General features: G+C 40.3%; 1 protein-coding gene across 1 annotated transcript in view; it reads right to left on the bottom strand.

Annotated features, from left to right (window-relative positions):
• ITPK1 (inositol-tetrakisphosphate 1-kinase) overlaps positions 1-22817 on the bottom strand; it is a 168848-nt gene that overhangs the window by 64981 nt on the left and 81050 nt on the right. Inside the window, exon 3 of the mRNA XM_042446023.1 lies at positions 8059-8184. Coding sequence (XP_042301957.1) covers positions 8059-8184 — 126 coding nt within the window. The remainder of the gene's footprint in view (positions 1-8058; positions 8185-22817) is intronic.

The following is a 22817-nucleotide window of genomic DNA, read 5'->3' on the forward strand; positions in this document are numbered from 1 at the left end:
TGAGATAATTTTTCATCGCAGACATTTTTGTCAGTTTTTTTAAAGGCTGTATGTGGTGGGGGGCTGGAACTTGGTAATTGTTGTTCACAATGGCGGGTTACAGACCGCCCATTTGGGGGGGCTGTACCCGCCCCTTTCCCCGGTGTATCGAGGCCTCAGCTGCCAGAACGGCAGCGGCTGAGGCCCCGATCCGCCGCTTTTCAGGCTGCAGGGAAGCGGCAAAACGCCGTTTCCCCGCAGCCTGAAAAGGGGTGTCCTTGGGGCTTCAAGCCCCAAGGACACCCTGCAGCGACGGGAGGAGGAGAAGGGGCCACTTGGCCCCTTTCTCCCTTGCTTCGCTGGGCACAGCCGTCTGAAGGCTGCGCCCAGCGACGTAAAGCGGCGCCGCAAACCAGGGAGGAGCTCTGAAATGGAGCTCCTTCCTGGTCCGTGCTAAGGCGCACTAGGCGCCTTGTGCGGAGCGGGTGGTCAGCCGTGACATCCTCATGGGCGCGGGCCGTCTGGAACGGCCGCTGTCATTTTTCGCGCAGAGCGCGTATTAGGGTTAGGAGCACCGCACCTCCCTAACCCTAGTACGCGCTCTGCACGTACTTAATTGGCGGTGTGTAACTCGCCCCTGTTTCAGGTGACAATGCTTTGGTATCTGCTGGGGGTTGGTTCCAGGACTCCACATGCTCACATCCCATTATATATATATATAATGATGTAGCAAATGGTGTCTCTTATATACAGTCCCATTAAATACAGTGACATAGCAAAATGTTGTCTCTTACATAAAATGGCAAAATCAAAGTTTGCTTTTGGAATTAATTTTTAAAATATTTTCAAACCATGAAGGTTCTAATGATAAAGAATCCATGGATATGGAGAGACAGTTCTACTATCTTGCAGATCTAGTTCTGTATTATTTCTGCAACAAAACTTGAGTTTGGGTGTACTGATTGCCTATGAAAGTTAATTCAAAATTGCAGCTCCTAAAAATTTCCAAGAGCAGAAACCGATATTTCTGGCTGACTGTTTTCCTGACAGGGGCAATGGATCCAGGATGATTTCCACTGAAAGAAAGCTTTGGAGGCCACATGCAGTCTTGATCCCACACTTTGCCTGCTGCTGTACTATAGACTAAATGCATTAGAAACTAAAATCTATAAAACAAGAAAGCAAAAATTTGACTGATGAGTGAGTTAGTCACTCAACTGTAAGGAAAGAAGGCAGGTTGTACCCATATAATAACAACATTCCACTGACATAGGAAAAGAAATGAAAGCTCTTCTTTGTTCCTGGTACCTAGAGACACTAAGGTTTATTTCCTACTACAGAATCATAGTGCTCTGGTACCACTTTAACTACATGACTGCACTTTGCAATTGTTTAATTGTTATGAATGGCTACAACATGTATGTAGAGAGATCTTGTAGCACCTCTGAAAAGAAAGAAGTTGGCAGCTTGTGCTTTCGTAGACTTAAGTGTATGAAAGTTTATGCTGCCAACTTCTTTCTTTCACTTAGTCTCAAAGGTGCTACAAGATCTTTCTACATACTGATTCTACAGACTAACACAGCTATATCTTTGAGTTCTACTATTAATTAGTACATGGTCTAACTTATTATTAAGTAAGGATACAAATACATCAAGTAACTCCAAGACCAAAGATATGATGTATCATTACCAAGGCACTGCTGAGCATTTGCTGCTGCTGCTAGTTAACACAAAAGTCTACAGCTCCCAGAAGAGGATTATCACAGTAATGCAAAAGACTCATAAGGTATGACTATGAGTCAGTGCTGCATGATGCAGAGCCAACATCATGCACAGACTCCTGGACTGGAAGCAGAGGTTGAGCATATAAGGGTGGTGGTGAATTTGGAGAGATAATTCAGTTATAAAACAACTTGGAAGAAAAGGAGTAGCATTAACCTGAATAAAGAAGAAATGCAAATAAACCAGGATAGGTCTAGTACTGTCCTACAGTACATCACAAGGGACTCTATGCCAGTTTCAGAGTTTGGAAAACTTTTGAGGGCTACAGCTCCCACAACCCACAGCCATCTGGGAGATGTAGTTCAAAAAGGTAATTTTCCCAAGCTCAGCCTGGATTATCAGAAGCAGAAATACCTGCTCTTTTGTACTTGGTTTAAGTAGTTACAGAAGAGGGGATATAAACCACAGACAGACTGGGGTGCACTTATTGAGAGACCCTCTCTGAAAGCACAACAACAGAATCATCTCTGTGAACAACAATTCCCTTGCTTTGTTTATTTGAAATTTGGCAACTAGCTGAAAGCACTGCAAAGATTCTCCTGTATTTATTTTGTTTAAATCATTCCTTCTTTTCAATACCAACAACTGAGAGCTTGTTTCCAGCTGAGCTATTTAATACTCTGAGCTCACACAGCCAAGAACAAGCATTTTAAAGCTACAAGAGCATCAGTAAAAACTTCAGCTTCAAATGTGGATTGCCCAATTGTGGATATAATAACTGGAACAATTCCTCTTATTTAAATAGGTTTCACCTTGAAGTTTGTCCCCAAAGTATAATTCGAGAAAGAAAGGGGGGGGGGGGAAGACCTCAGCAACACAAAATGCTACATTCAGAACTTGCAAAAGCAGCAATTCTTAATATCCAGGTCAAGTTATACCTCCCAAAAGAAATGCAGGGAACAGCTTAGAGAACAGCTCAGGTGTATTTCTACTTAAATAGATAACAAATATATGACTTGAGCTACTCAACCTCATTCTTTTTTCAACCATCCTTTTGCTGTTAACATACAAAATGTTGCTAGTAGTACAGAACTATCCATAACTTTAAAAAAATTATTCAATATTATTTGTTGGCCACTTTTTAGGACTATATTAGGATACATTAGGTATTCAGGTAAGTTATAGTAACTATGAAGTCAGATCACACACAACCACAATAGCATGTACAATCATTAAGGAAAAATAGCAGTCAAAAGAGATGTTCTCAAGACATTCTTAAAGGCCTGTTCTGAAGGGGCTGAGTATAAACTGAAAATGAGCTCCACAACTGTAGAGCCATTGCAACAAATGCCCTTTCTTGGAAAGTTTAATGGAGAAGTTTATGATCAAGATGTCTCAAGCAGAACCTAAAACGTGGGCAAGAATGAAAGTAAGGCAACTTGATCCATTTATGATGCCCATGTACTTTGGATTCGGCCTGGAAACATATAAGTAATCAGTGCAGCTGGAATAAAACGGGCGTGAATGCTGAGATTTAGGTCTAATCTGCACTGCAGAAATAATGTAGTTTGACATCACTTCAACTGTCATGGCTCAATGCTATGGAATTTTAGGATTTGTAGTTTTGTGAGATATTTAGCATTCTGTCAGAAGCTCTTGTGCTAGAACAAACTACAAATCCCAGGATTCCATAACACTGAGCCATGGCAGCTAAAGCAGTGTCAAACTACATTCTTTTTACAGTGCAATTATACTTTAGACTAGAGTGCCAGCATGGTGTAGTGGTTTGAGCATTGGACTATGACTGGAGACCAGGGTTCAAATTCCCACTTAGCCATGGAAACAAATTGGGTGCTCTTGGACAAGTCACACACTCTCAGCTGTGTGACTTGTCCAAGGCAAGGACAAGGGCAAACCCGTTTCTGAACAAATCTTGCCAAGAACCCCCCATGATAGGTCTGTGTTAAGGTCAGCCTAAGTCAGAAATGAATTGGAGGTGCACAACAACAAATGCTGAGAATTCCCAGTGATCAGCCTTTGGACAGTTGCAGTTTTCTCCATCAAAATTTATAAACCATCTTCAAAAGCAGCACTGTATGATGTACATTACAGCAGTTTGGGTCACTTCCTGTGGTTAAAAAAAAAAGGCTCCTCCTGGGCCTAAAATGGTCTGAAGGGGGGAAAGCATGTTGAAAATGCTCCGATATTCCCTAGAGGGCATTCTTTGTAAGGAGGTGTAGCCCTCCAAGATCTCCTGGAAGGGGCAATGCAGTCCCTTAACCCTGACATGTTTTCCTACATACGGGATATACAAGCACAGGGATGCTGTTTGTTGACAGCATTTTTGTACTGCACATACAATGTACTTCTATCCCAAAATAACACACGCCCCTACATTGGAAATTTGTACACTAAAAACAAAATTAGCTCATGGCAATTTGTCTGCTGAACATCCCTGTCAACATGACAAAAGGTACAGGTATTGGGGGAAAGTATGCTTATCTAAATTGTTTGCACTTCCTCATATATTCAGACAGACCCTAGTTTATTAGTGGGCTAGAGAGACAAAAAGGGATTTTCCTCAGAGATTTCCAGGTCATAAAGGAAAGTGCAAAAGCAGATTATGTGTTCTGCTGCTTTGCAACATAATTTTAATGCTTTTCTTAGGTGAAGGTTAACATCATTGTTTGCAGAAGGGAATTTGATGAAAAGCTAATGCAAGCAATGGCCACATTTGCTTTCCCTTTATGCCATAAATCACAGAAAGATAACAACAACATGGTAAGGTAAACGTGATTAAAATAAATATTACATCTAGGCTGTATCCACAGTGCAGAAATAGTTCAGTATAACACTATTTTAACTGCCGTGGCTCAATACCACAAGATGATTTTCTTGTGGAATTCCTTTATGCGCTCCATTAACCATCATATATGTGCAATGTGGTCCCCAGTGCCTCTTTCTTTCCTGAAACCCGCTTGCACCTCTGGGATTTCTCTTTCCTTGTATGACTGGAGTCTATGCTGTAGAATTTTGTTTGTGTGGGAAATTAATGCTATGGTTCTATAGGTGCTGCAGTCTTTTGTGGCTCTTTTCTTGTGGTTGGGGATATGCTGTATATACGTTTCCAGTCTGTTACCCACCATTTTGTTTTCCATATTCTCTGGAAGACTTCTATTTCTGGTACCTCTATTAAAATGGGCAGTACTTGGTTTCATTTTTATTTTAAAATGGCAGGGTTTTGCCAACAATTTCAGAGGTTGTAACTGTGTGGCAAAATGGCTTGTCAATTGCCATTTGAACCATACACTCATGCCAAACTGACTTTATGGGAAAACTCAAATTTGAAAATTGGTAAGGGATCATTTTCATTAAAGGTATGGGCTCATAATAGGATTGTTATCTTAAATCAGATACTTGGTGTTGACCTTTTGCCTTTTTTCAGTTTTGCAAAAGTAGTAACTCTTTCTATCAGCTAAATGGCATTATCTATAACTGAAACATATGTTTCAATTTAGGTTTGGCTCTGCATCTTTTAGTGAATCTGAGGTTCCCTTAATATTAAAGATATTAATATTACGCCATCGGGCCTGAAGAAGAAGAGCCCTCCCTCCTTGCCAACTGTCATCCTCTGGCCTGGAGGGAGTGAAAAGGCAGGCCCAATGCCATCAGGCCTGGCCTCAATTAAGAAGAAGAGCCCTCCCTCCAATCCATCTGCCTTGGTCCAGGCCTCAGAGGGAGAGAAGAAATGCTGGACCTGATCCCCTTCCCCATCACCATTCCCTTCTTCTTTTGTGTCGTATCTTTTTAGATTGTAAGCCTGAGGGCAGGGAACCGTCCAATTAAAATAATAATTGTAAGCCGCTCTGAGAGCCTTTAGGGCTGAAGGGCGGGGTATAAATACCGTAAATTAATTAATTAATTAATTAATGAGGCCAACCAAGTATCCAAACCAACAATTTATGGTGGGTCTTTCCTATCCAGTGTGGCTCAGTTCTGTGGGGTCATGCAAATGCAAAAAATGTGGTAGCTGAAGCCAAGATTAGTCAATGGGCAGCAATGTGTGCATTTCCACATCAGTATGTCCATGGGTGCACACTAGCATTGGCTAATATGTGGCAGAGTGATCCATGGGAGTTCCAATCCACACATGGCTAGCCCAACCGATACAGCAGGACCACTATAGGTATATAAATTGCTCTTATCCATAAATAAATAACACACAACATTTAAAGCAAGAATCCTATACAGAACTGCAATACCTAATTCTGATTAATCAATGACCATCTGTCTTAACATATAAAACAAGTATGGCTGTAGATCTCTGACTATGTCTTATACAGCAGAGATTGCTTTTTTTGGGTATGTTGGTTGCCACACAGTCTTTTTTTTAAAGGCTTTCTAAATCAGCAAATGGTTGGAGATATAATACTGATAATGCTCAGAAATTGGATCCTGGTCATCATCATCATCATCACCATCAAAGAAATTCACTTAGAGCAAAGGCCCATTTGAATCTCATACTTAAACTAAAAGCTCACAAATATCCTGGCTCTCTAACCCAATAATTAATGTTTATAAAGCTAAGGTTACACCTATGCTTTTATATGCAGCAGAAGTTCGGGGACTAAATCCCATTTCAGTAGTAGAACTAGCACAGTCTCAACATCTGAGATGTATATTGGGTGTAGAGAAGAGAACATCTGCGGCTGCTGTTAGAGCTGAACTAGAAATATATTCAATTTATTCGTAAGCAGAAATCAAAGTGTTTAATTATTGGTGTAAAATCAATGAAATGGTACCAGATAGACTACCAAAATTATGTCTCTTAGAACAGTCCCAATCCCATCTTCAGTCCTCTTGGTTTATGCATATAACAAACTTTATAAAGAGCTGTGGTCTTCCTGTAACCTGCACAGTCAATGATCAAGCAAAAAAGGGTGCGAGACAGAGAATCCAGGATATTGAGCCCCAAAAAGATATAGCCACCCTTAGTAAAGTAGGCAATTTAAAATTGCTGAGCTGATTTAAACACACTTTTGAAAGACCAAACTATCTAAAAATACAAATGCCAAAATACCTGAGGGAGGCATTTATTCAAGCTAGATTTGATCAGCTTGACACCATGGTAAGATATGGTAGATTTAATGGTATTCCTTACGATAAGCGAACTTGTATTTGTGGAGACTGAGAAATTGAAGATTTAGCTCATATTCTATTCAAGTGTAATTTGTACCAACAGGAAAGAGACCAGTATCTTGGTCCCTATATCAAATGATCAATGTTCTGGGATACCCATGTTAGAACTCCATACTTCATGAGTGGCCAAGATTCAAAAATACAGTCTGCCCTTCTTATACACGGATTTTTTATACACAGATTCAAGCATCCACGTTTGAAAATGTTCAAAAAAAGTATAAATTTCAAATATCAAACCTTGATTTTCCATTTTTTATAAGGGACACCATTTTGCTATGTCATTATATTTAATGGGACTTGAGTATACACGGATTTTGTTATCCACGGGGGATCTTGGAACCAAACCCCAGCGTATAACAAGGGTCCACTGTATCTATTACCACAGCTAAGTTTCTATGTAAAGTAATGAGAGCTAGGTATGTGGGGACAATTGGGGTAAACTGTAGAGGTGATGAGGAATTTTGATGTGTAACTGATGTTCAATCTTTTTGTTTTATGTATTTATGTTTTAAAGCTGTATTTCCTCCCTTTCTCTTTTACCCATTTTTGTACTTTGAATCTTTCATATAGATTTTTATAATCAAGTTTTATAATTCTGCTCCATTTATGGGTACTGTACTTAACATGTCTGGCATTCACATGGTAGCTATACGGTATTTTATTCATATTTTAGTTTTATGTATGTTTTGGATTTGACCTACAGTAGCTACATTTGGCAGGAAGTAATCACACTAGTAAATTTGATACTAGAAAGTTCCTTGATATTCAGGGAAGTGCATGTCTTTTTGAACTATTTACCTGTTTCTTGGAAATTACCAAATGGTCAATGAAAGTGGATTTTTTGCAACCACTTGACTGCTAAAAGATTAATACTTCATTACTGGAAAAATAATTTTCCTGGATAGAAGATCTATCCAGGATCTAATGCTTGCAACATTTGAAAGACTGATGTATAGACAACATTTACAAATGGACTGACATTTGGATGCTTGGTCAGCTTAGAATTAATATGGTTATTTTTCTTTTTTGTAGTTTTTATTTTCTTGTTTTTGTTATCTTGGAATATTGTTGTATGTCACTGAATGTAAATAAAAAAAGAAGGAAAGAAGGAAGGAAGGAAGGAAGGAAGGAAGGAAGGAAGGAAGGAATATTACCCACCTGGAATCTATGAACCAATGCCAGTGCCTGGCTGTCATTTTGGTCAGCTTCAATGATGACATCTGTCAGTTTATGGATGATCACATCTAATGGGCCCTGGTCTTCTATTGGTTTAGTTAGGTCAAGCTGGATGAAAATAGTAATGAAAAACAAAGAAAAGTGTCATTTTGTAAAATATCACATTTTTGGTTTCTAATAACATTTCCCAAGAAAATTCACCATCAGATATAACAGTATTTTTCAGTAAAAAGCATGAGAGCCTGCCCTATTTAACCAGAACATTCTTTCATTTTTCCCAGAAATGTCTTGATTCAATGGGCGTTGACTTTCCAAGAGGTGTTCAGCTATGTGCCATTAGCCATCATTTCCTAGAACCACCTGAAGTCAACCTAATAAAATTGCTTTTTATTACAGATGTTTGGTTAAGTGATTCAGGTAACTAAGTAGCCCAGTACTGAACCAGTAGTTCCCAGGCTTGGATCCAAAATCACAGCCTAAATCATGTTGTTAGTCCTGACTACAGTAAACCTATTGCGAACCTATGTGTCCACTCACCATCAGCAATTGATTGATTGGGCCTAGCTGAGTTGGGACTAACAGGATGAAAGACCACAACTCCCAGCATTGTTGAAAACTGGCCATGCTGGTTAGGGATGACTGGAGGTATAGTCCAAAAACATATGGAGACCTAGCAATCGATTTCTCACACCCAAGATTTTTCCAAGTTGTAGATAATTGTAATTCTTTAAACTGAAAATGCTGGCATCAAATGAAGATCCACACACACCCAAAAGTTGGATTCTACCACTACAGTGAATTATGTACCCCTGCTACAGTGCACACAGATATTTGCCAAATTGTACATTATTTATATTTACATTATTTAATATAAAAGGCAACAAGCTGGCAGCTAAGGTCACAAAACTATTTTTGCCTTTATAAGATAAACACTTTGAGTGCTCATGGCATAGTTCAATTGCCTGATAAAGTAGAGATGGACAACTCATGTAACTCCAGTTGTTTTTGGACTGCAGTTCCCATCATCTGTACCCATTGGTTGTGCTGGCAAAGGAGATGGGACATGCAGTCCAACACTATCTGGGAGTCCACAAATTATGCGCCCTTGTAGACTTATTGTTGTTATTGGTTTGTGTCTTCAGGTTTCTGACTTATGGCAACCCAAAAGCGAATATATCACAGGGTTTCCTTGGCAAGATTTGTGCAGAGGGGTTTGCATTAGCCTTCTTCTGAAGCCAACTGTGACTTGCCCAGTGAGTTTCCATGCCCAAGTGGGGATTTGAACCCTGGTCTTCACAGTGACAGTCCAGCACTCAAACCACAACACCATGCTGACTCCTTGTAGAATTAGGACTTTAAAAAATAAATAAAATTTTCTCTGAATGCCTGTCTTGACTGATTTGTCTTCTTGCAACTGTATCCCTGAAATATGGATATAAAACTTTCTGATGCAGTACTTTCACTCAGTACTGCATCAGAAGTAGGTTTATTGCCATGAAAGCTCGTGCTAAAATAAAAACATCAGTTAGTCTTAAAGGTGCTGCTACATTTCTTTCTTCCTCCCCCTCTCATTTTATAAAACTTTAAGACACTATTTCTATCATACTGTACAGGTTGAGCATCCCTAATCCAGAAATCTGAAAACCTCCAAAAAACAAGACTTTTTGCTGCCAACCGCTCACTTCCACCTTTGCTGCTTGTTCATCTCTCAGATCCTCAGTCTCTCTCCAGTCTCATGTCTCATACACAACACATGAAGCAAACAAATAACACACAAGGCTGGAGAGAGACGTGAGGAACTGTGAAATAGCGGGAGGCATGGATTTGCGCTGACCACTATGCTTAGATTACTGCCATTGCACAGATCCTCAGTCTCTTTTCAGCCTTGTCTCTCTCTCTAGCCTCACAAACACAGCACATACTATGCTACTTGTGTTGTGTACTGTATATTATGTATACACAAATACCTGTACAGGTATTTCCAAAGCAAAAATAAAATAAAATAAAAAATCCCAAATTCAGAACACTTCTGGTCCGCATTGGGGATAAGGAATACTCAAGACTTGTTCTAAGTAATGAAGGACTAGATTTTGCTTTTGAAAGGCCAAGTATCCACTATACAGTCAGCTGTCCATATCCACAGATTTTTTTTTAGCCATTGATTCAAGCACTCACAGCAGGAAAATATTTTTAAAATATATAAATTCCAAAAAGCAAACCTTGATTTTTCCATGTTATATAAAAGATGCCATTTTACTATGCCACTGTATATAATGGGACTTGAACATCCACGGATTTTGTTATCCACAGAGAATCCTGGAACCAAACCCCAGCGGATACCAAGGGCCCACTGTTCATGAGAATCCCCAGCATTCCAACATATAATCTATATCCCATTGTGTCATAGCAGCAGCAGCAGCTGTGATAAACCAACTTCAATTGACTATAGCCCAAACTCCCAGCTATGGGTACAAGACAAAATGTCTTCCTAGTTACCAGAGTAGCAATGGTAACATGGCTATCAATTATACATTTCTCCTTAAAAATTATTTGTTTAAAAAATATTAGACACACACCTATACCTTTTTAATAAACTGGAGTTGTAATGAAACTGTGTAAAGTTCTGAACTATTATGGAAGGACAAGATATAAGTTTTCTTTAAAAATAAAATCAAATACAGAACTTCTTGAGAAGGTAAGCAACTTTGTTCAAACAGAACAGCAAAAGGGGGTGGACCGGGGTACTGTACGTTAGGCAGGCACTCTGCCAGAATACCACGGTGATGAACACAATGCAAATACTAGACAGACTCAGAACTCTCAGTTCCATATTCCATCACAGGTTATGCCACCCACACACTCCAATCTATTGCAAGAATGAATTGCCCAAAGTGCGTATGATAGCAGACTATGCATCTCCTCCAGTCTGGCCTAATACAAGGGTAGAGTGCAGTTTAAAGCAAACATGGAGTGCATGTATGTGTGAGTTACTTCACCTGCTCCTCTTACTCCCACTTTCTGTTCCCACTGTGTCTTTATTCCATCTGGGCTCCAAACTACATGTGAGACCAGCTAGGAGGGGAACAATATCTAGGGAACGGCTGCCAAGGAAAACAAGTGAATGAACACTTTCTGTTTCCATCCCCTTTGGTAATTTAAATCAAACAACATCACACACTAGACTGCTGCAGTCTCTAGCTTGTCTGTTTTTTCGCATTAATAACTTTTGCCATCTTGACCACACTCTAATGTTGCTTGACCACATGTGCCCTGGTTACATCTTTGAAATGTTGGAGGATATGTTGCTTCCACTGATTGTTGAGCTTCACATTTAACCCAAATACAGTTTTATTTAACTGATAGCACTGGTATTTTGTTCTGGCTACACCTAAAGAACAGCTTTACTAAAGAAAGGCACAAAGACTAGAAAGACTGATAATAGAATAACCACAATTTCTTTCTGAAAAACCAGCTGTACAGCTTTTCCTGATTGGTTTTAAGAAACATGACTTGTGATATAGATCCTTGGATTTTCTGGGTTTTGTCAGATACAGTGGACCCTTGTTATACGCTGGGGTTTGGTTCCAAGATCCCCCGTGTATAACAAAATCCGTGTATGCTCAAGTCCCATTAAATATAATGACGTAGCAAAATGGTGTCCCTTATAAAAAATGGAAAATCAAGGTAAATTTATACTTTTTTGGAACATTTTCAAACCATGTATGCTTGAATCCGTGTATAAAAAATCCGTGTATAAGAAGGGCCGACTGTATTCTTGCCTCCACATTTACTCCTTCTATACTTTCTGAGGGTTGTTGGCAGCCATTACTTGGATCTGCATTGTAAATCTTTTTTTAGAACTAGAACATAGCTGAGGTGATCCTATGATGTGATCGGTACATTTTCTCGTCTCAGATATTTTTAATCTTTTAAAGTGTTATGATGCACAAGTCTAATTTCATTAATGCACTGTAACTCTCTTTAAAAATTAAAATAAAGTAAAGGATACTTTATTGTTCCAATATATCTTGGAGGTAAAAAAAATCTACACAAGGATGAAAATGAAATGTTGCAGCTGGTGCTTAATAACTAGAATTATAGAATCATAGAGCTGGAAGAGACCGCAAGGGCCATCCAGTCCAACCCCCTGCCATGCAGGAAATCTCAATCAAAGCATCCCTGACAGATGGCCATCCAGTCTCTATTTAAAGACCTGCAAGGAAGGAGACTCCACTACACTCCAAGGGAGTGCATTCCACTGTCGAACAGCCCTTACTGTCAGGAAGTTCCTCCTAATGTTCAGGTGGAATCTCTTTTCCTGTAGCTTGCATCCATTATTCCAGGTCCTAGTCTCTGGAACAGCAGAAAACAAGCTTGCTCCCTCCTCAATATGACATCCCTCCAAGTATTTAAACAGGGTGATCATATCATCTTTTAACCTTCTCTTCTCCAGGCTAAACATCCCCAGCTCCCTAAGTCATTCCTCATAGGGCATGGTTTCCAGACCCTTCACCATTTTAGTCACCCTCCTTTGGACACGCTCCAGTTTTCTCCACATATTTTTAAATTGTGGTGCCCAGAAGTGGACACAATATTCCAGGTGGGGCCTGACCAGAGCAGAATACAGTGGCAATATTACTTTCCTTGATCTAGACACTATACTTCTATTGATGCAGCGTAAAATCACATTGGCCTTTTTAGCTGCCGCATTGCACTGTTGACTCATGTTCAATTTGTGGTCTAGTTGGACTCTCAGATCCCTTTCAAACGTAGTCTCATTCAGCCAAATGTCACCCATCCTATATCTATGCATTTCATTTTTCTGCCCTAAGTGCAGTATCTTACATTTCTCCATGTTGAAATTCATTTTGTTAGCTTTATCCCAGCTTCCTAATCTATTCAGGTCATTTTGAATTTTGATCCTGTCCTCTGGGGTATTACCTACTCCTCCTAGTTTGGTGTCATCTGAAAATTTGATAAGTATACCACCAATTCTTTCATCCAAGTCATTGATAAAGATGTTGAATAGCACTGGGCCCAGGAAAGAACCCTGTGGCACCCCCCTGGTCACTTCTCTCCAGGATGAAAAGGAGCCATTGTTGAGCACCCTTTGGGTTCGGCCAGTCAATCAATTACAAATCCATGTAACAGTTACTTTGTCTAGCCCACATAGTCTGGTACAACAGAAACATCATTGGGAGAACTACAAATACTACAAACTCCTCACACATTTTCCCCATCTGGAAGTGCTCCTAGCTTTTAATCTCTTTTGTTGCAGGGACACATGCATGCAGAAACACACGCTTATGCCAAGTTATCACTGTAAAGTGAAGCCCTTGGGGAGAACAACAAGAACAAAAGGGCACTTTTGAAACTACTTGTCTGTTTTTCAACAGCACAAAGATGTATCTCTAAAGCAACTCTCCCAACACAAAAGTTTTAGTCTACAACTCCCATCATTCCTCAGCCAGCATCGCCATTGCAGATGTTGCAGTCCAAAACACTTTAGGGCACTAAACTGGAGAAGTCAATATTAGGGAACTAAGCTAGGATCAGTGATTCCCAAACTCTGGTCCTCCAGGTGTTTTGGGCTTCAACTCCCAGAAGTCACAGACAACTTGGCCAATGTTCTGGGAGCTGTAGTCCAAAATATCTGGAAGGCCAGAGTTTGGGAATCACTGAAGTAGATTATTAAAAATGGGACCAGAGCGAAGCACAAGCAGGTACACTGAAGTGACTTCAATTTAGCAGGCCCAGGAGGGAATTACACTGGATGCAATAGATAAAGAAGTCTTGGGGCTAGTTCTTACTGAACTTAACATGCTGGGGGTAGAGTAGCCCTATATGTTTATTTTAACACACCCTTCCTCTTTGCACACGACTCTTAAGTTCTTCTTACATAAGGACTATTCACTTCAGAAATCCACTATCTAAAAGGAAAGAGAGATGGGTATAAGTGCATAAAACAACACTGCTTGTTATTTTCCACAACCAGATATAAGCAGCACAATGTGTGTTGTTGTTGTGTGTGCCTTTGAGTCATTTCTGACTTATGACAATCCTAAGGTGAACCTATCATGGGGGTTTCTTGGCAAGACTTGTTCAGAGGAGGTTTCCATTGCTTTCCCCTGAGGCTGAGGGCATGTGACTCAACCAGGGTCACCTAATGGGTTTCATGACTGAGCTGGGAATCAAACCATACAGAGGTGTATTCTAACACTCAATCCACTACATGACACTGGCTTTCTAACACACGGTACACAAGGGTAACAAATTAGCCACATGAAACTGCTTTGGTGCATGGAATAAAAACTTGTTGCAGTGTTCAAGATTTTCCTTACTTTAGGAAAGATCTTCCCCAAAGTCCACTCAAATAAGAAACAGGATTGCTTTGCATGGTCTTAGCTGAATTCTGAATTTGAAGCAGGTGTTCTAAGATAGTGACCTGTAGCAACAAGAACTGACAGTGTCAACCAATTATCACACAGCTTGAACTATGTGCAAGAAGGTTCTCCATGTACTCAGAACAATTCGTAGCTGTAGAAAAAGTAAACATTTTTAAATTGCACAGAGTTTGGAGCATTTCCACCTTTCCTTTGCAAACTGGAATAAAACATTCTTACAGGGGAAAAACCAGCAACAATGTTGAGGCCTTTTCAACCAAAAGATCACCTCCTGTCACAAGTCTGACAAAGTCTAGAGTACATTTCTGATGACCCTCTGCTGAGCAAAACAACGAGCCAGTGTTTCTCTTTGGCTGGCATTGCTGCCCCCTGCTCTTTGCGGTTTTTCTCTTCCAAATTTGACACATTCACCCCAAAAGGTTCGTTTTCTTTAGGGAAATCAGTGCATAGCTCTACAACTGGAGACAAAAGGCATTTTAAAAAAGGAAGAAACAGTCAGGAATGAACGGCCTTTAAATGAGAAGCTCAGCAACTGAACTGTAACGCTGGGAAAGAAGTCAGCCGCTTGCTCAGTTAGCAAACAAAACTCGGGAAAGAAAGTCATGGATCGGGGCTACATGCACTTGACTACGTCATGTACTGAAAGATCAATCAATATCTCTACAAAATGCATTAGTTTAATTAACATTTCTCCTATCCACCATTCTTCTCCTGTAAGTACACTCTAGTATCTTTTCTGCCTGCTTTGAAAAGTTACAGTATTTTGAACATGAACAAACCTCATGGTTCACTGGAGCCATCCAAAATGAGCATTTGTGGGATGATGTTTGGGATCATTATGATTGTTATTACAACATGTTATTATATTTATTCATTTTAAAAGTAACTTTTTAAGCTCAGCTGCCTTTTAATTTTTTTTTCCTGCTGTGAGGCATGTCTGTACTTTTTTTACTTCACTGCCCTAATGTTCTTACTAAGGCGGGTTACAGACCGCCCATTTGGGGCGGCCTGCACTTGCCCCTTTCCCTGCTGTATTGGGGCCTCAGCTGCCAGACTGGCAGGCTCCGAGGCCCCGATCCGCTGCTTTCCAGGCTGCTGGGAAGCAGCAAAAGGCCGCTTCCCCGCGGCCTTCTTAAGCCGCGTAAAGGGCGCTCTAAGTGCCCTCGCGCGGCACAAGGACATCACGTCTGCACCACCTCATTTGGAGGTGGTGCAGTCGTGACGTCGTAATGGCGGCAACCATGTGGAATGGCTGCCACCATTTTGTGTGTGCTCTGCGAGTGCTAGGGTTGGGAGCGTCCAGAAAGGACGCTCCTTTCTAATCCTAGCACACGCGGAGCGCACACTTTTAGGCCCGTCTGTAACGGGCCTAAGATATCCTTCAACAGACAAACACCTCCCTAAATTTCCTGGACTTTGAGAATCTCCCAGTAGCCACATGGCCAAAAGGAGGAGGTGTCAGCTGGCAAGAAATACTCCTCCACACTGTCTGAGATAAGGAAAAAACAAAACAGAAAATGGAGGCCTATGACTAACATATTCAATTTGTTTCTCCTGTTTGGTTTTGAAAACCTCGCCTGATGAAGAATGCCAGTAGAACTTTGAATGTTTGCAACATGTATATTGGGCATTTTGGTGGATTTTTGATGTTACTGGATTTGCTATATGACTAACATGGCTACCCCTGGATGACCTCTCTTTATGGAACATTCTATAAATGTTAAACATTATTCTTTTCTCTCACATTTATTCCACAGAGCACAGCACAGTACCTTAGACAGAACATCTAAGGGAAAATTTTATGAATTCTAAACCTGAAGTAGTTAACAACTAGCCTGCATTATACAGTTTGGAATTAAAGTTTAACATTAGGTGGTGTCAGAATCCAGAGTTCATGACCATACCTTGTGATACAACACCTAGTAAGGAAAAAAGCATTTGTGCATTCTGCAGACTTCACTCCAGCATCAGATTTATGGCACTCTCACATATTTTCATAAATTGTACAATTCAACGCTTTGCTGCTAATTTCAGCGTTTTCTGGCAGGAGATGCTCCTTCTTCCGAACAGAATGTACAGGCGCCAGCCTGTATTGACCCTGAGTGAAGTCTGTATATGGCATTCCTAAAGCAGCTGCAATGTGAGGTTACTAAGCCAGAAAACCACTTTTCCCTCATTCCAGGTTAGAGACTTCAGCTGATCAAAGTCCACCAAAAACTAAGCTGTAGCCAGGTCATTTCTTTTTCAAAAAATAATGCTTCCAAGTTCATTTTAAAAATGTTTAAAATCATTTTTTGCTGTAAAGTCTCTTATTAATATTTATCATGTATTTTGGTTGTTATATTTTTCCCACCCTCCCTCTAAAGAGCACAGGCCAACACACATAGTTCTCTCTGTCTTCTTCCACACCAATGTTATCATCACAATAACTCTCTAAGGTAGATTAGACTGGAAGACAGTGGCTCATCTCAGGTTGTCCAGCAAGTGTCATGAACAAATCTCCTGAGCCCCAAACTGGTTTCTCAACTAGAAATGCTGGGGATTGAAACTGGGCTGTTATGCATGCAAAGCCTGTGTTCTCCCTTCTTAAGATGTCCTCTTTCTCAATTGCAGATACTTCATGTTGATGGAATAAATGCGTTCTGCACATGCTCAAAAACACCTCTCCCTTTTTAACAATACTGCACTTTAGATCCATAAAATATAGCCTAGCACTAAAGAGAGTCATTGTGTATCATGAAGACTGAGATGGAAAATCAAGTTCCTTCTTTCTTTCCTTTTCCAAATTTAATAATAATAATAATAATAATAATAATAATAATAAGCTTTATTTGTATACCGCTTTTCCGTGGACGATCAAAGCGGTTTCCAATATCAGATTAACAATACATAACACATCATGACTCTGCTTCTCTCCCCTCAAGATGGTGGTTGGGAGGAGGGCTCTTCTTCTTGGCAGGCAAAGGCCTGTTGTTTCTTGCCTGCTTCTCTCCCCTCAAGAAATTTCTTTTACCTTTCATCTCCTCGCCTCTCCGTCTTCCAGTCCAGACAGTTATTTCAGCTCACAATTACGTCTAGGAACCAATAATGAATCCCAAAGAGAACTGGGGTTGCCATATGCTTTTTAGAGCCATGGAGTGGGAAAGACAGAAACTCAAATATGAAGCAATGAACAGAGGTGGGAAGAACAAATAGTTGTAAAAACCCACTTTGCTCATGCTCAGGAACTGTTTCTTGTTCAGCAAACTGCAGAGAAAGGATGCAGCTTATGTGCTTTTAGAGTCATGGGGCAGGAGGAGAAAGACTGAAATATGAAGCTATGGACATAGGTGGGAAGAACAAGCAGTTTAAAAATAGTTGGCCTGCATGTAGATCAACTCACTAATAATAGCACTATTAAGTGTCATTATTAAAAAAACTAAACAAAATAGGGGTTTCCAACTTTTTTATGATGAGGTATCTCTTAAAAGAGCTGAAAAATGACTGAGGTCCACCAGTCACAAAATGGCAATGCAGGAGCAAAGCAATACATTACAACATGTGGAAATGGAGCTTGGCATTATTAGTGGGCAATTATTCATGTAATTTTAGACAGCCAATTAATGCTTCTTCAGAAAGTGCTGAATTCTTTATCACAATAATTTCCTTGTTGCAAGGAGTTCCATAATTTGGTTTTCTTCAAGTATAATAGTATAGATGGATGGGGTGGATGGGTAGTGATTCCACAAATGAATGCAATAAAATGAACATCAGGAAAAATTACCCCAGAGTGAATCTATTACACATATGCATATTATACAACCCTCAAGGGTTTGGGAGGAAGTGCTACGAGAAAGAAGACACGACAGTTAGATAAAACAACTATTAATGGGTTCTGACTGGAAAAAAATAATGCAATTCTGGAATATGCTCAAGAATGGAACTGAGTTTATTTTGCAAGTAACAGAATAGGGTGAGTTATAAATATGTAGGCAATGCAGGAGAATAACAAGAGTATAAATTAGGCAAATAAGTTCTTTATTTTTCAAGAGATTTTTCATTCCCTGGGACCAATTTCAGATTTTTTTTTTCAATCCTCTGTTGTGGTGGTATGAATCATGAAACTTTCCAAATACTCTTGGACAGAAATTCCTAGCATTTCTCAACATTGGCTATGCTGGCTAGGGCTGCTATGACTTGCAGTCCAACACTTCTGGAAAGCCACATGATACCTACCAATGTTATATATTGGGTCTCCTCTGCTGTATTTTCTCAGACCTGCCTATTAACCTGCCATATTCACTCCCATTCTATCGTCTTCCTTCCTCCTGGCCTCTCTGTGCAGGTATATCTAGATAGGCAACATGAAAATGTGCAAAACATAACATAGGCCTGTTACAGACTGCCAAAATAAAGGTGCTTCGTCTCTCTTTGGAGGTATGTCATTTAAATGATGCATGGGTCCTAAGAGTCCGGAGGTCGCGCCAAAGCCACACTCTATTCCTAAGCACTGGAGTGCAGCTTTGGTGCAGCTTCCGGATTCTTAGGGTGCATGCATCATTTAAACAGCATACCTCCAAAGAGACCTGAAGTAGCTTTATTTTGGCAGTCTGTAACAGGCCATAGTTTTCAGTTTTGCCCAAGCCCCACATTAAGTTTGCCTGAGGGTTGCCAACTTTAAAACATGCAACAACTACATCAACAAACAGTTTAATAAATAAAAATGAATAAAATATAAAATAGGGGTTATAAAAATAGAGCACACTAAAAGGGAGAAAAAATTACTAAGGAAATGAAAGAATTCATTAGCTATCACTCAGTATATAGTCGATAGGGTTGTGAAACAGCTTCAGGAGATTCAAATTTTTCAATGCTTGCTAAATTAAATCATATTAAGTTACATAAATAAATAAGTAATAAAATATATTTATTTATATCCCACCTCCCCCTTTCAAGGATCAAGCAGGTAACAACAAGCCAGTATAACAATTACATTGACAAACCCTAATCCCTTTAACCCTCCCTGCTTCTCTTAAAATTACAAGTAAAACATAGAAATTACAAGTAATTCCAATACAGCAGATCGCACACAGTTCCATGAAGTCTATGACAAAGATTTGGAACAGAAACCTGACCGAATGACCATCTGAGGGACAAATAGACAGGTAAATGGTTCTGGTTCTTGTTTTAGGTCAGTCTGGCAAGGCCCACCTATACTATGCATAAATAGAACTATGTTCAAGGCTTTCACGGCTGGCATCCATAGGTTTTTGTGGGGTTTTGGGGCTTTGAAGCCCGCATTCTAGAAGAGTTTATTCCTGATGTTTCACCAGCAGCTGTAGCTGGTATCTACAGAGAATGCTGGAATGCAAGAGAGTGGGGTATATATATGTTGGTCCTCTTAGCCAACAATATATATACCCCACTCTGCTCCATTCCAACATTCTCTGAAGATGCCAGCCACTGCTGCTGGCGTAACATCAGGAATAAACTCTTCTAGAACACAGCCTCATAGCCCCCACCCCCCAAAAAAAAAATCCCACAAAAATTATAGAACTATCTTGTGTGCCACAGAGAGATGGGGATGTAGTCAGAAAAATAGCATTTGAACAGAATTTCATCAGATAAGTGAAATGCTCCCACACAAGTATGTGTTTGTTTGTTTGTTTGTTTATTAAACCCTCAGGTCAGTTATGAATGATGAATGAAATCTGGCATAAGGACTCCTAGAAACATCTATGGGTTGAAAGCATCTGCACAAGCTGAACTGTACAAGAGCAGAGATACTTTAACAGAAGAGGCCTGATACGAAACTGAGACTTAGCACAGATGCGTATTAGCAGTAGCCCATCAATCAGAAATTCAGAGCTGTGCTTGTTGAATGTTGACCCAGCACAGTTGTTCAAAAGACACACAGGTCCAGTTGGGGGAAAAACAGCAAAGGAAGTACTACAGAAAAGAAAGAATATACAATAACCATCTCCCAGAGGGCAGATAAATTTGGGATCCTGATGTATATAACACTTTTCCCTTTTGTTGTTGTTGTGTGTTGTTCAAGTTGTTTCTCATTTACAGCAACCCTAATGTAACCCTATCATGGGGTTTTCTTGGCAAGATTTGTTCCGAGGTAGTAAGTTTTTGCCTTCCTCTAAGACTGAGAGAGCATGACTTGTCTAAGGTCACCCAGTGGGTTTTCATGGCTGAGTGGTGATTCAAATCCTGGTCTCTTAGTGTCCTGATCCAATGTTCAAATCGCTACACCACACTGGCTCTCTTATTACTCCCTACTGCAAAGTTCCCTTCCAAACTCAGATGTCAGAACAAGCTCAACTATTTACCATTTCTTGATAATGGCACCAAAGGATAGCAATGGAGGCCTGATGGCATATAAGCCTCCCTTTGTGACAGAACAACTATCCTGATTCTGCTTGCAAAGGGGGAATGCAGCCCACTGCAGACTGTAACTGAAGAGTGAAAAGTTCAACAAATGAGGTTTCCATTTATCCTGCTGGTGTTAAACACAGAGTACAATCAGCTCATTTAATTATCCATTCAAGTTCTGCTGAGGCACCAAAAGGCCAAGGAAGAAAGTCTACTTCTTTTTGCAAGTTTCCCAATCTTCCCTCTACTCTTCATTGCCAGATTGGACAAATAGCTCAGCACAGAAGGCTTTCAGACAGAGAGTTCAACTCCCACTGTGCATAAAAGATGTCAAAAAGTAGCTTCCTCTTCTTCACAGAGCTGGAAAAACCTAAGACGAAGTGAATACTCTTTTAAATTACCCAATCTGTACATTTAATCAGTAGCTGTCTGGACAGTAAAATACATTCTTGTTGCTATTTCTGTTGCTGTGTGACTTCAAGTCACTTCCAACTTATGGAGACCCTAAGGTGGATTGGACTGGATGACCCTTGTGGTCTGTTCCAACTCCAAGATCCTATGATTTTATTGTGGGGTTTTCTGGGGCTGAGAGTTTGTGACTTGCCCAAGATGGGTTTCCATGGCCAAGTGGGGAATTGAACCCTGGTCTGCAGAGACATAGTCCAATGTTCAAACCATGACACCATGCTGGTGCTCTTGCTGCTATTTAAACTCAAGTCTATATCAATGAAACCCACTGGATGACCTCAGCCTCAGGATGGCAATGGCAAACCTCCTCCGAACAAATCTTGCCAAGAAAACCTCATGATAGGTTCGCTTTAGTGCCACCATAAGTTGGAAACGACTTGAAGGCACACAACAACAACAATAATGATATCCAAAGGTCATCAGCAGTATTTACCTTGTTAGGGTTGTTAATGGTGATGGGTGATATTTAAAAGCATTTGTATGAACACAAAAGAAGTAGAGTCTTCTCTTTTTTTCACGAGGAGGAGTATGGCTAACCAAAGCTGCAAAAGCACATCTCAAATTAACACTAAGGGAGATAGAGGCAACCAGGGGAAGAGTTTACCATGCATGAATATAGACAGTAAGATATCCTCACAGTGAATCTGGTCATTTCTTTGACTGACATTAATCCTCTTACCACCTTAGATATTTTTTGTCGGTAGCAGCTGGCAATAAAATAAATAAACCAACCCCTCACCGCCATTACAATAAATAATAACTTGCAGCCCATTTTTCATACCACAAATCAGCTTCTTTAGGCTTCCTTGCTGCCTGATAGTGGAGATAACCTCGCCTGAGGTCCTTCAACCACAATACTGGTGCTGAGTTCAGGACTTCAGGCATGCAAATCATGCACTTCATTAGTGAGTTATGAAGACCCAGTTTGGTGTAGTGGTTTGAGTGTTGGTTTATGACTCTGGAGACCAGAGTTTGATTCCCAGCTTGGCCAAAAGGAGGACCTTGAGCAAACCATATGTGTGATGTCCTGCCAGGACTGATTGAATTTCCCCCTGCATTATTTCCAGGTTTGGTTTGCCCTTTCCCAACATGCTCTGCTGTAGCTAGAGGTTTTTAGTTGGGGAGCAGACTTTGCTGAGAGCAAGCAGAGAGCTGTCTTTTGGTGGCAAGCAGGCCCAGACAGCCGGAAAGGGCATTTCTTACAACTCAGCCATATTAGTTACCAACTTAGCCAAATCAGTTACCAACTTAGCCAAATTAGTTACCACCTCAGCCGAATTAGTTACCATCAGCAAGAAAATAGAGAAATTCAGGAGCTGAAAGACCCTGCACCAGCTCCATTGAGTGAGGAGAGCAAACTCGAACCCAGAATGATGTCGTCTGGAAGAAAGCTGAAACTGTAAAGTATCTTTTGTTTAGAGCTGGGGAGGAGAAGACCTTTTATTTTTGTCCTTTAAATTAAATTTCCCCATTTTAAACTTTACATTCAGCTTCAGATCCTTTTTTGGG

This window comes from Sceloporus undulatus, chromosome 1 (assembly GCF_019175285.1).
Source record: "Sceloporus undulatus isolate JIND9_A2432 ecotype Alabama chromosome 1, SceUnd_v1.1, whole genome shotgun sequence".
NCBI classification, from domain to species: domain Eukaryota; kingdom Metazoa; phylum Chordata; class Lepidosauria; order Squamata; family Phrynosomatidae; genus Sceloporus; species Sceloporus undulatus.